This window comes from Lissotriton helveticus, chromosome 8 (genome assembly GCF_964261635.1).
Source record: "Lissotriton helveticus chromosome 8, aLisHel1.1, whole genome shotgun sequence".
NCBI classification, from domain to species: domain Eukaryota; kingdom Metazoa; phylum Chordata; class Amphibia; order Caudata; family Salamandridae; genus Lissotriton; species Lissotriton helveticus.
The window spans coordinates 1,136,528,143-1,136,541,745 of record NC_136069.1 but is presented as its reverse complement, the minus strand read 5'-3'; the positions used below and the strand labels follow the sequence as shown (position 1 = coordinate 1,136,541,745).

The window sequence follows — 13,603 nt, the reverse complement described above, 5'->3', positions numbered from 1 at the left end:
GGTGGATGGGGGTGTTGGTATGGGGGTCGGTTGTATGCCCGTTGGCCTCTGCTCTTCTGCGTTCTGCTGCATACACTCACCCTTTGCTCTTTGTTGGCCTCTGGTGTCACACGTCTGAGTATGAGTAAGTAGCCGTCTCACCGAAGTTTTCTTCAGGCTGAGGCGCATGACAATGGAGTCTTGCACTCAATGACGGGATCAAGAGCTGAGAGCGTATTCTTCAGAACTATATTTTACAATCAGACACCAGCACAATTTGGTATGGTATCAGTACCTCTATCTTTATGTGTTTATTATCCACTAATGGATTTTGTCAATTAGTCCATAAAGTAAAGAAAATGTGCCTGTATGTTGCAAAGCTCGAGAACCCAGCGCCATCCTCGGGATACATATTGTCTCTGCTTAATTTATCCACATGCAACACCTGTCACCACACAGGCAAACATGATGTTTCCATCAGTGTCCCTCCTCTCAAGTTTATATTTGACTCTAAACATGTCACAAGCGATTACCTGAATACAAGCATACTAATATTAGCATTCATGAATGATTTTTCTGTTGTGCAATGTTGAAAGGTGAATAGTAAGCACAAAGTTCACAAGCCACTTATGCAACAGAGAAATATGAAGTTGTTGAGTAGTTTTGTTGCATGACAGGTCGATAATCTTTTTTTAAAGTTTGATTGACTCTTGTCAGTTATCAGTGTTGCCTAAGCTGCCAGTGGGTCATACTCCACAATGAGCCAAGTCCTGAGAGGGCAAATGTCTATATATTGTTTGAAACACAACTCTTTTGTGAGATCGCTATGAGTATCTCTAGAACTTTGCACAGCAATGGCAAAACGGTGATCAACACCAAACACTAGATGGACATTGAGGATACCCTGTAGTTTGTGTATACTTACTCGACTGAATGTGCACACAGCCTTCTGTCAATTTCACATTTAGGAAAACTTTCCCTTTATGTCACTCACTGAGAGTGCATGGGAATGTGATGTGGTGGTACACCATATCCTGGAGGGAATTCTCTTTGAAAATTTGATCTTACCATAATGACACTTGCACCTGTATTTCCTCAGTGCTACATTTCTGATCCCATCTATAGGAGGCTGGTGTCTCTATTTTTCCATGCTGATGGCCCAGACAGCCAGGGCAGCTACATCAACCCCACCCTCAGAGACTAATGGTGCTTTGGTGAGCTATATGGCACGGTCAGGGTTCACTTGGGATCCTATTTAAAGACTTAGCACTGCATTCACTGCAGGTGCACAAGGGGGACTCCTTGTATTGGGACAGCTAGAGTCTTATGTTTGGTGCCTGTTGGCCTTGCAGTTAAAGCACCAAGCCATATGGGTTCCCACTTCTTACCCTGCACCAACCCCTAGACTGTATTTTGGCTCGGGTCCACCCTCCTGAACAGCTTTTGGGGGCCTTGAGAAGACTCTGTTTCTGTCTTTGTATTGGTCACCATCTTTCCTTTGGTGAGGCTTAGTGACTCCCTTCTTTTGGTCACGCCACCATGGGTTGTCTTGGTTACCCTTGTCTTGACCCAGTGGCCTGCCTTCTTCCCTAACTCTTGAGGAGAAAATGTCCCTAGGTCTGCCAGGTATTGATGTAATTTCTCAACAACACTGTTACTCAACAGGCACTCTTTCATAATAAGATTATAAAGCCCATCATATTCAGGCACATTATTACCTTTCAACCTGTCACCTAGTGTTTTCACTGAAAAGTCTACAAAATCCACCCAGGTTTTTCGAGTCTCCCAGAACTTGATCTTGTACTCCTCACTGGTGTTTCCAGAACCCTCAATCAGGGTATGCTTTATGAGATCATAAGACTCAGCATCCGCCTCATCCAGTGTCAGGAGCCTATCCCTGCACTGTCCTGAGAACAGCTCCCAGAGGAGAGAGCCCCAATAATTTTGGTTGAGGTGCCTTATTTTGCAAGCCCTCTCATAGACCATAAACCATTCGGTGATATCATCACCCTCTGTGAATTTGGGGACAATCCTTGTGGGGATTGTAGGCTCCAAAGCTTTTCCTTTCTCCCAATTAATTGCTTTGCTGCCACCAGAGATAGGTCCTAGGCCCATCTCAGCTCTTTCTTTCTCTGTAGCTAGGGGTATAGCCTCTAAGGCAATCCTCTTGGCCACCTTTTGAAGATCTGCATCTTCACTGTCTATTTCTCCTGAGGTACTGTCAGAAATCCCAGTGTTGCTTTCGGTAGGATTGCTGTTCGAGTAGTTGTCAACGTCATCCACCTCAGCAGCGGCTCCTCCGCAATGGGGAGGAGTGTTGCCCCACTGCCTGACTCAGAGCCAGCAAATGACAAATAAAACTATGTTCTAGCATTGTTTCATTTAAATTTGCTGGCTCTGAGCCCGCTTGTACAGGGAGGGCAGGGCATGGGAAGAGGAGTGCAATGTGCACTCCCTAGGTGTGCCTATGTGTTTGGCCGGCCTTCTCAGGCTGTCCAAGCACACAAGTGCACTTAGGTTTCTGCAGCCTGGGGCATTGAACAGCTGGGATGGAGAAACCCCAACAGACTCCTTGTCCTGAGCAGAGCTTCTTTTCAGCCCACTCAGGCCAATCACCGTGCTGCCCTAGCAGCACGGGGATTGGATGGGAGTATATCCCAGATGCTGCTGGGAATAGCAACAGGACGGGAGGCACAATGCAGGAGGCGGACAGCTGCTTCAGTTAAGTTATGTTTTAAAGGTATTTTATTACCAGCACCCCACGCCTTACCCTCCCATGTTCACTCCTCCTACCCAGCCACCCCTTGTTTGTGGTGGCTGCCACTGCTCAGAATCCTCTGCCCTTTTTCCAAGAGAGGTTTCTTCCTCAGCCAGGGATCCAGCATTTTAAAGAGGTAGCAGGCTCGGACTGGGGGACCAGTTGGGCCGAACCAACATAGGGGCTCAGCTCTTGCAATGCTCAGGGACGTGGGTACACCTTTGGTCCTCTTCTCCAGGTGCCAATGGTAACGGGTGCAGAGGTGTCTTAAGGTATTGGATTTTCATCACCGGGAGCACTCGTGGTAGAGGGGGCCTGCAAACAGAGGCTGCAGGCGGTGACAGAAAGTCCACAGTGGGTAAGTCCAAGGTGGGTTTTGTCTTTGGAAGGCCAGGGGACCACATGAGCAACATTGGCCTATTTCAGCTTGGGCTAGGAAGCACGGGTGCAGTGGTGTTTTGCAGTGTCAGGTTTTTGCGGTCCAGAGCCCTCACAGGTTTCTTTGGGGTACCTGTAGGATCCAGGCAAGCATCTCTGCTGCTCCACAGTAGTTACTGAGCCTTTGGAGGTGTGCTGACAGTCACCCCAGGCTTTGGATGATTAACCTCTTCGAGGCTCATGAGCCACGGCGCTCCGGTGCTCATGACAAGCTCAGCTCGTCATGAGCCGTGGAACGCTCAGGTGCGGGGAGAATTCCCCTCCTGTGCTGAGCGTTCCACGGGAGGTAATGCACCTGTGACGAGCTGAGCTCATCATGAGCACAGGAGCACCGTGCCTCATGACGAGCTCAGCTCGTCATGAGCATGCGGGCGCTGTGCGAGCCCCTGTCCCCCCAGCATAGCGGGGGAATAACCCCCGCAGCGAAGGGGTTAACAGCTCGCAGGGTGAGATGACTTTGGTGAAATTGTCAGGAATAGGCAAACAGGCCGGCAGGCTGGTGCCCAGTCAGTCACTTCTTCTGCAGTTCTTGTTTTCATCGCTCTTCTGTCCTTTTTGGCAGGCTCTGATTTCCTGGTGCCAGGGCTTCCCTAAATACTGAATTTAGGGAGTTAGGGGAGTGCAGGGTAGAAGCCAATGGGCTACGTACTCCTGGGGGGTCACTATGCTCTTATATGAACACATTATGGGGGAAGTGGGCACAACCATGTCCCAGAGATCCTCAATTTGCCATCACCCAATGGTCACATCTGAAAAGTCGCATCCACTTCAAGCAGCCCAGTTCAGGGGTGGTGCTTGCCTAAGGGAGAATACACCTGTCTTGACTACCTAACTTTCAGCCTGTCTAGGTGCAAAAGTGCTCTGTACAAAGGGGGTTGGTTTCCTGTCCCGTGAGAGAAGCCAAATTCACATACCAAAGGTGGTGACCCCCTTCGAGTCTCCCCTGCCTTTTAATGCCAATCCCCCGGTTATTCGGTGGACGAGGGTGCAAGGCAACCACTGCACGAGCATGATTGGTTTATTGGCCCCAGAGAGCAAAAGACCTCACCCTTGGGGGTCAGAAACTCGTCTCTGGTGGCAAGCTGGTCAAAACCAGTCAGTCATCACACCAGTGGCTTGTAAGTTTTCAGGGGGCACCTCTCAGGTGCCCTCCGTGTGCATGTATTACTCAATCCAACACTGGCATCAGCAGAGGTTTATGAATCTGAGATGTTTGCTACCAAACATCCCTTTTTTCAGGGAATCCATCATTTAGCTGGGATACTCGATTCTACCAGTGTCCAGCACATGCTTGTAAAATATCTTCATTGTTCACTTGTACTGCAAGCAATGGAACTTACCAGCACAGGGAAATACCTGCTTGTGCGGTTATGCCCTCACATGTAGTATAGTGCACTCAGCCTTAGCGCTGTAGGGCCTGCTGTAGGGGTGACTTACCTATACTGCATGCAGTGTCGGAATGCATGGCACACAGGCTGCATGCCATGTCATGTTTTCACTTTTGTCTGAACAAAGACACGCAGCCTACAATGGAAAGGAATGAGCTCTGTGCGAGGGCCCATATGGTGGCACGATTCAGGATGCCACCCTTAGGGACCCCCTTTAGTACCTTAGGCCATAGGTACCAGGCATACCATTTACTTGAGACTTTTAGAGTACTAAAAGCATTGCCAACTGCGGGAAACAATTGTTCAGTTTTGGGAAAGAGATCTGGCAGCGGGGCCAGATTAGCAGTACCCAGTGCATTTCTAGTCAAAAACACATAAAAAACAAGGCAAAAAGTGGGGGTGACTATGTTGAAAAGGGCACTTTCCTACAGTGAGAAATCACAAAAAGCTGTGAAAAAGCTCTTATCTCACTATCACTCAATCTGGAATGACCTCACCTGGCAGGTTTCTTTTAAGAGCTGCCCGTGCGCAACTACAGCTTACATAGTAGAGAAGGATCTTCTCTATGACACAAATACTGAATTTCACTCTCTTAGGAGCATTAAGTCTGCAATAATTGCAGTTAGGGATGATCTTCAGTGGCATCTAATACATTAGCGACACCCCTATTTTTGGATGTATCTGCCACCTTTGACATGGTTCATCATCCTGCTTTTTTCTGGAGACTCAAATCAATATGAATTCAAGGCACCATCCGCTGCTCAAATGGTATCTTTCTGAATTGAATGATCTCTCATTCTGTCTATCCCTGCTGTTTTCTCTGACATCAAATGTGAGAATCTCCAAAGGATTTACCATCGTACTCTTCTCTCTAATTGGTAGTAGAGCTAAAACTCCCTTTTGTACTAATTTTATTGGATTTATCAAATACTACACAAACACTGAGCATGCTACTTGTGTGAAATGTAGTAAAGAACAATAATGCAATCTAATGACACCATGGTAATAGTGTCCATGTGTCAGAGAAAAGCTTTGTGTGCAATGAGTATCTATACGATTCCACAATGCTATGTTAATAGCTTAGTTCTGCTGCAGTATGATTACAGGGAACAACTAAGAAAAAGGTGTGGGAAATATTGAGACAGTGTTAGTGGGGTGGATGGCACATGTGACATATTTCTACTATAACAATGTAGTTTTCAAACACTAACATACAAGTTGCTCTATAGAGAGTTTGTAAAGCTGGGAGGGAAAAGGGAAGGGAGGGTGAAGGAGAGGGAAGGAAGGGTGAAGGGTGGGTGAGAAGAAAACAAAAAAAAATGGAAAATGGAAGGAAGGGTGCAGAATAGGTAAAGGTCAACGGAGGCAAGCAAGGGAAATGAACTTTGAAAAGATTCTTGATACAGGTTGTAACACTCGTAGCGATGACACACATTAATTAATGTACAATGAATGTGGGGGGATTAAACGATTGGAGAAAAAGCAGAAATTAGCATATCTAGTTAAACATAATAGAATAGATCTTCTCTGCTTACAAGAGACCCACCTCCCTTGGTCTAAGAGAAATTTGCTTTGTATAAATGGATTTGAACTATTAGCCTGTACAACTCAAACATCAACCATCAGAGGGGTTGCCATTCTAGGAAGAAAAAGTTTAGGGCAAGCTAAAAAGGTGAAAGTAGATAGTAATGGCCGATGGGTGATTATAGAGATGGAGTTGGGGCTAACTATTTGTACGGTGTATGGTTCCAATGAGGACGATCCCGAAATTTACGATTTCCTTGAAATAGAGCTTGCAAATTGGCACTCCCCTCTAGTGTTTACGGGAGATTTAAATATCTCATCTGAATGGGGGATGGGTGTATTGTATCAGGGAAGGAAACCTAGAGTCTTTAAAGCGGTTCAATCTATGTTAGCTTCTCATGGGCTACAGGACCTATGGAGAGCTAAAGAACCTTCAAATCTAGGTTATACTTACTTTTCAAATCCAGCTCAGAGATATTCAAGATTGGATTATTTTTTTGTCTCTGCTTTGGAATCTGAAAAAGTTAAGATAAGTAGACTCCCAAGGGTTATTTCAGATCACAACCCTTTGCTGCTGAACTACAATATGGGAGGGCTAGAACGGTCTAAAACAAACTGGACCTTTGAAAGAAGGCTGTTAGCAGATAGCAGATTCGTGGATAAAAAAAAAAAAAGAGAGTTTGTAAAGCTGTATTAGGCAAATAGATACTTTCTCAGTGTTGAGTGCGCTCTCTTGCATAGCAGAGGATGTGGCCAGACTGGGTTATTGTTTAAAAAAGATAATCCATCCTGTCAATGTTGCAGCAGATTTAAACATGATAACTATGTGGTATTAAAGAGTTCTAGGTATTCTGTATCTCTGTACTCCCAACACATTTCATAAATGTCTCCCACATCTTGCAGACAGTGGCCCCACTTTAAGTCAGAGACTGGGAGTTGTTCATTCAGCCTGTGTATATCAGTCTTTCATGTGAGGCCAGAGACAATATTTCTCTGAACCAGTTATTTAAGGTTGAGTACAGTTTTAGTCTTCCATATTCATATATAACAAAGCTTGGCTAGTCCTAACGACATGGCCCACCATCTTCGCTGGTCTGTGTTTTATGATGTGCCGTGCAGCTCATCTATCATGTCATGGAGAAATGCCATAGATGCAGAGATAGTAATTTTAAAGCAGCATGGCACCAATATATAATCTTCTTCTTGTGACAAGACCACGACAGATGATCATAGGCCCACAGGTGGTGTAGAATGTCACGAATGTATGACAATACAACGCATGTTTTTACCACGCATGCCTTTACAACGCAGTTTTTACAACGCATGCCTTTACAACGCATCGCGCTTAGGGGTGCTGGATAGTGAATAGTTTAATTTACTATTCCAACTCCAGTCCCCGTGGTTAGTAGGGAAGGTGTTGGATAGTAAATTAAATCTATTCCCTATCCTAGAGTGCCCCCAGCGCTATGCGTTGTAATGACATGCGTTGTAATAGTTGCATCGTAAAGGCACTGCGTGGTAAAAGTTGCGTTGTAAAGGATGTTTCCCGAATGTCACAGATATCGGCTGGACATTTCCAGCATCTAAAGTCTGGCCTTACATTACATTATACTTGTATAGTTTCTCCAGGAACCAGTGACAGTTATGGAGTACTTTTAAAAAAACTCGAAACTTCACCATTTATTATTGTAGGTTTTTAGAATGATGAAGTCACAAATTGGATGATCTTTCCTCTATGGTGACGTTGTTAAGTCTATCTTTTCAGTTCCTGATCAGGAATTCTCCTATGGGTATGTCGAAGACAACCTGCAACATTCAGCCAAATGTAGCTGGCACAACTCCTCTGAATTGCACCAGGGTCTGATATGAATTAGACTTTGGGTCTCCTATAGAGGCATATTCTTAAACCCAAGGTGCATGCTAGACAGCATTTGGAAGAAGACAGGGAGAATTCTGGGGCATAGTACCAAGCAATAGCGATAATTATCGCTAAGCTTGGTTAGCGGGTAAAATAATATCGCCGCGCTCCGACGATTTTTACCGCTGAGATACCTTGATATTATCAAGGTTTATCTCAAAAGCGGTAAAAATCGTGGGAAATGCATGAATATCGCTGAGAAATCAGTGATATTCCTGCATTATCGAGCAAATGCTCTTAGCCATGTTATCCACCTCCCATTTGATAACATGGCTAAGAACTGCTCTGGGCAGTCGTTAGCTTTTGGAGATAATCGCGCTTAGCGCGATTATTTCCAAAAGTTGGTAATAGGAGTTAGCGATGTTAGCGACTGTTTCCAGTCGCTAACATCTTGGCACGCCCACTTTGCATGTCATTAGCTATATATATTGCTGATATGCAAAGTGGGCCCCCAGAAGCTCGCTATCTCCTATTAGCTGTCTCTAACTGGTGTTAGCGACAGCTAGGTAATAGGGCGATTAAATTATCGCCACTTTAGCGGGAAAAATTCCCGCTAAAGCGGCGATAAGGCCCTTGGTAATATGCCCCTCTGTTCCTTGTTAGTCTTCCTTCCTGTAGCGGTAATCTCACTTGTAAACTGTATCCCCCTATTAGGCCAGTCTTACCAGTAGCATGGTTTGTGACCCACTGGTAATCTGGCATTTTGTGAGAGGATAGCATTCAGATGCAGCACCCTCTTCCTATTTGTGCGTATTATATGCCAATTAAAGAATAACATAAGTCACGTGGAACTCTGTGTTTGGGAGTGGAGTCTTCATTAAGTCATTGTAGCATGTTATTTATTTGCTCAGACTTTGGGCTTTGAGCCTTTCTATATTTACATTTTTAGCATTGTTTCTGTTTCCCTCAAAAGGTGATTCGGGATATGCAGAGAAAGCAGGGTAAAGATCATCTGAATTGCGGGGTGGTTGCCATCTTCGCAGCTTTTTCTCTACTCCATAGGAAGATGTTCAGTACAGACAAATGAAAAAGGTTTGCGCTTGTAGGAGACTAGTAGAGGGTGAATGTTGTCAATTATTATATTTCACAGTTTGTTGTTAATCAGTACTCCAGGATGATTGTGGTTCTTTGGGACCAATTTGAAAGGTGTGTTTCTAGTTTAGAAGCGGTTGGCACCTGTTGACTCTGGGAAAAGTTTGTATTTGTTCAACCTTGGTCCCTTGAGCACTCCTCTTCAGTCATCAAAGAGAAAACATAATCTTTTTTTTGTTCATAATCTTTGTTAAGTCATAGGTATTTCTTTATTTTTCAATCATTCCAGCCAACACGTGTTTCGTCATAAATGACTTAATCGGGGCTAGAAACCACAAAGCATACATTGAAATTACTTTTATGTAACTCCACTTTAGTGGCTATATGTACAAAGGCTCTGATTAAGGATTACCTAATTGCGATTTTTGCATATCTTAATTAGGCAATTGCTTATCAGAATGTACATATGTTGCACTGAAAAGAATAGCGTCTCACAAATGAATTGCTTCCTTATTTTGGGAAATGCATTTAGTGATTCTAAAATTGCAAACGCAGTCGCAGGTTGCAAACACGGTCACAAATGTGGAAAATTACTTCCTGGTTCAGGATGATGACCCCACATCCAGGAAGTGGTGTTAATGTCAAGCCTGGAAAGCAGCCACGGTGCTCTGTTTGGAAATTGTGACGACCTCCAAGGAACAACTACCAACAATACCCATGGTCAGCCAAGACCCAGTAAAGAAGGCAGAGGAAAGAAAGATAAAACCGAAGTTTTCTGAAAAAGAATTGAAAATACTCACGGAGGACTGCTGTAGTAATCATGACCTCCTGTATGAGTAATCATCTATGCATACAATCTGGCAGGGGATGCAGCAGAATGAAATGCTACAGATGTGAACAAAACAAGACCAAAGCGTCAAAACTCTAATATATAGAGGTTGAGAATTTTACTTTGAAAAGAATAAATCTCCTAAAGCCCTTAGAAGCAAGTAGTGCTTAAAAGGTTACTTTAGGACCTGCTGGACCGGGGCAAAGTCAAAGTTCGGGCCGACTGTGATAGTATGCTTGACAGCTACAGTACCATATATCCCCTAGTAAACACAGAACCTTTCCTGAGCGCCGACAACAAGACGCATCGATCTTCTCACAGTGAAGGAGATGCGTCAGTTGCCAAGATGGGTGCCAGAGTCAAGAGGCGTCAAACGATGCGCCAGATTCTGCAATGCAGCCGAGGGGATTCATCGATCTAACCCAAATTTAGTTGCAGTGATACGCTGACCGATGCATCGATCTCTGGAGGCAAAATGCAGGTTCCTATGAAATGTGCTGATTTTACTCCAGCAACTGGTCAATGCATTGGTTCTGTTGCACACAGGTAAGAGATGATTTGAAACCTTTGTTGCAAGTTTATGGGCCACTTCCAGTGAGCCAGGCACAGGAGCAGGTGTAGATATCCTAAGCGTCTGAAGCAACAGGAGGCAAGCAAACAAGCCCTCGGAGATCACTTGGCAGGCAGCAGGGTAATTCAAGAGAAAATCAGGCCTTCAAAATCTGCAGTCCAAAGATGAGTCTTTAAGCAGTGCAGCAATCCTTCTGACAGAGGTTAATTTCAAGGCCCAGAAGTGTCTGATCTTAGGGGGCCAGAGACCCACTAATTATATCAAAAAGCGCCTTTGATGTAGAGGGTGACTTCAAAGTAGCTCTCTAAATTTCAGAGCCCCCCTTTCAGCCATGTCCTGTCAGCCAGGCTATCTATAGGGGTAAATGTGCCATTTGTGTAGGGATAGGACATTATCTGTTCAAGTGAAGTGTTAGCCTCTCCCTTCCATCCTGCCCCTGAAAGGCCACCATAGTGCTAATGTATGTAGGTGGGTACTCAGTCATACCTATCCTTCCTGTGTGGTGACTATCTAGAAAGAATGCACAAAGTGTAACTGTCACCCTCCCCAGATGTGTATTGGAGACAGGCTGCCATGCGCCCAGAACTGTAGGTGGAGAGAAATGTCCACTTTCTCAAAAAAGGCATTTCTAAAATAGTAATGTTAAATCTAACTTCACCAGTAAGTAGGATTTATTAATACCATTCCAAACATATGGAACATAAAAAAGTGACTCCTCCGTGATCAGAAATTACAGCTTAAAAGTGTATTAGGTAATTCCCAATACTAACCTGTGAGAGGAGTAGGCCTCACAGTAGTGAAAAATGAAATAGGCTGTTTGTCACTCCCAGGACATGCAAAACACAAGAAGAATAGTCCTACCTTTTATGTACATAGCACACTGCCCTTAGGGCTCTCTTACCGGTGACTTATATGTAAGAAAAGTGGAGTTAACGGATTAGCCTGTTGTTTTAAATGCCAAGTTGAATTGGCAGTAACTGCACACACAGGCATTGCAGTGGCAGGGCTGAGACAGGTTTGAAAGACTACTTCTGTGGGTGGCACAATCAGCCTATTTAACTTACAGCCCCTGGGTATATAGTATACCACCTTACAAGGGACGTAGAAGTAAATTAAATAGATAGGTCAATCAGGTACACACCAATTACACACATGTTTAGGAAAAAAGCACATGCACTTTAGCAGTGATTAGCAGTGGTAAAGTGCTCAGAGTCCGAAAGCCAACTAAAAAGATTAAGCAAAATGTGAAGACAAAAAAGCAAATAGATTATGGGAAGACCACCCTAAGGCTGCCGGGTCTAACAAACAATATCCTACTGTGACCGTGGTGTGACAATTCGGATTACCCAGCACAACCTATACACCAGGGGCTTATTTACAAGCCCCTTGCGCCGCCAGTGCGTCACTTTTTGTGGCGCACTGGCGGCACAAATTACTGCCTCATATTTACAAGGAAACATAAAGCCACCCTGTGTGGCTTTTCATGTCCCTGTAAATATGACCCCTTTACAGTTAACACTTTGTGTGAAAGGAGCATGCCATGAGTGATGGTGGGGTGTTCACACGCAACACCCATGGCTTGCCACCAGGGGCTTATTTACAAGTCCCTTGCGCCGCCAGTGCGTCACTTTTTGTGGCGCACTGGCGGCACAAACTACTGCCTCATATTTACAAGGAAACATAAAGCCACCCTGTGCGGCTTTTCATGTCCCTGTAAATATGACCCCTTTACAGTTAACACTTTGTGTGAAAGGAGCATGCCTGAGTGATGGTGGGGTGTTCACACGCAAAACCCATGGCTTCTGCCGCATTTTCAGATTTACGAGAAATCGTGAACCTGGAACTGCGTCAGAATGCTATGTCTCCCCAGGGGAGGCAAAGGGAGATCCCAACGAGTAGAAATGATTTTATTTCTCCTCATGTTTTCCCTCTTTCTATGCGTGTTCCATTCTGCAGCACTCATAGGAAGAGGAAATCACCTCTTGTGATTGTTTTTGTGCAGGAAGGGTGCCTGCATTGGAGCAAAGCAACTAATTGTGTGCCAGTGCAGGGGAATGCAAAGGGATCTGTCATGTTGTTGTAGATATGACACATTCCTTTGCTTCCGAATTAATGCAGCGCAGCACAATTTATGGCTTGCGGCACCGTGCTGCATTAATTCCATGAAAACAAGGCCCCAGTACTTCAGGCAAGATCTCGGTGTTAACATTGCTCAATAAGATTTATCTGTAGCTGGAACACAAAAGTGAGTTATCCCCTTCTTTGGGTATCAGCAGAATTCTGGCCTTGTTAAAATCCTCAGCATCTTTGTTTACTGTGCTTAATAGGGCTACCAGTTTAACGTGATTTTACTTACACAATACTACACCTAAAGGCCCTCTGTAGTTACACAGTTGTCATGAGATGTGTCAAAGTGGAACACCTAAGGTCCCCAGCAGTTGACGGAGGGTTTTTAGGTTTTTCCAATTCAGAATACTTCTTCAGAATGTGTGACTATCGATGGTGCCCCCCTCAGCTCAGACCATATAGTAATTTCAGGAATGGTGGCACTCTGTATCCTTTTGTTGGGCAGTAGCATATAACCAATGACAGACAAGATGTGCTGTTTCATCCACATATTGTATCCCCTTGAGTCTTGCTCTCATCCTAGCCTGAACAATGATCTTGACCTTCAAATGGGAATGGTCAGACGGGTGGATAGATCGCTAGTAGATCTTGGTAGAGGAAGTGACACGCAGGGTGACTTTACAGGGAGTGGCGGACCCGTTTCCAGGCTTAAAAATACACAGACACTTACTGCAGAGACAATCAAAACTTGCCATCCGATAAGAACACCCACACAACAACTTTCTAGTATACCCCACAGTTCGATAAGAACACCCACACAACAACTTTCTAGTATACCCCACAGTTCGGACGTCGGAATAACAAGACCACATCTCATAAATGGGGATGTTATAAATTTCAGCACGCAAACCTGCAAGACTTACAAAGCTATGCTATCTGCTATTAAAGATATGAGAAATCTGCTGTGCCTATCAGAAAAATGGATTGCCAGAATGGAGGTCCTTCAGGTTACCTCGAGGGAAACACAAGTTAAACACAGATCCACCCCCATGGCGGTATCAAACAGAATTCACCGTCCACGATCTCAACTCAACTATTT

The 13,603-nt window shown here is 44.6% G+C and overlaps 1 protein-coding gene across 1 annotated transcript in view; it reads left to right on the top strand.

Moving 5' to 3' along the window:
• Positions 1 to 13,603, top strand: part of LOC144773862 (sodium/hydrogen exchanger 4-like) — a 513,028-nt gene that overhangs the window by 337,460 nt on the left and 161,965 nt on the right. Inside the window, exon 9 of the mRNA XM_078658947.1 lies at positions 11,223 to 11,233. Within this exon, the coding sequence (XP_078515073.1) occupies positions 11,223 to 11,233 (11 nt within the window). The remainder of the gene's footprint in view (positions 1 to 11,222; positions 11,234 to 13,603) is intronic.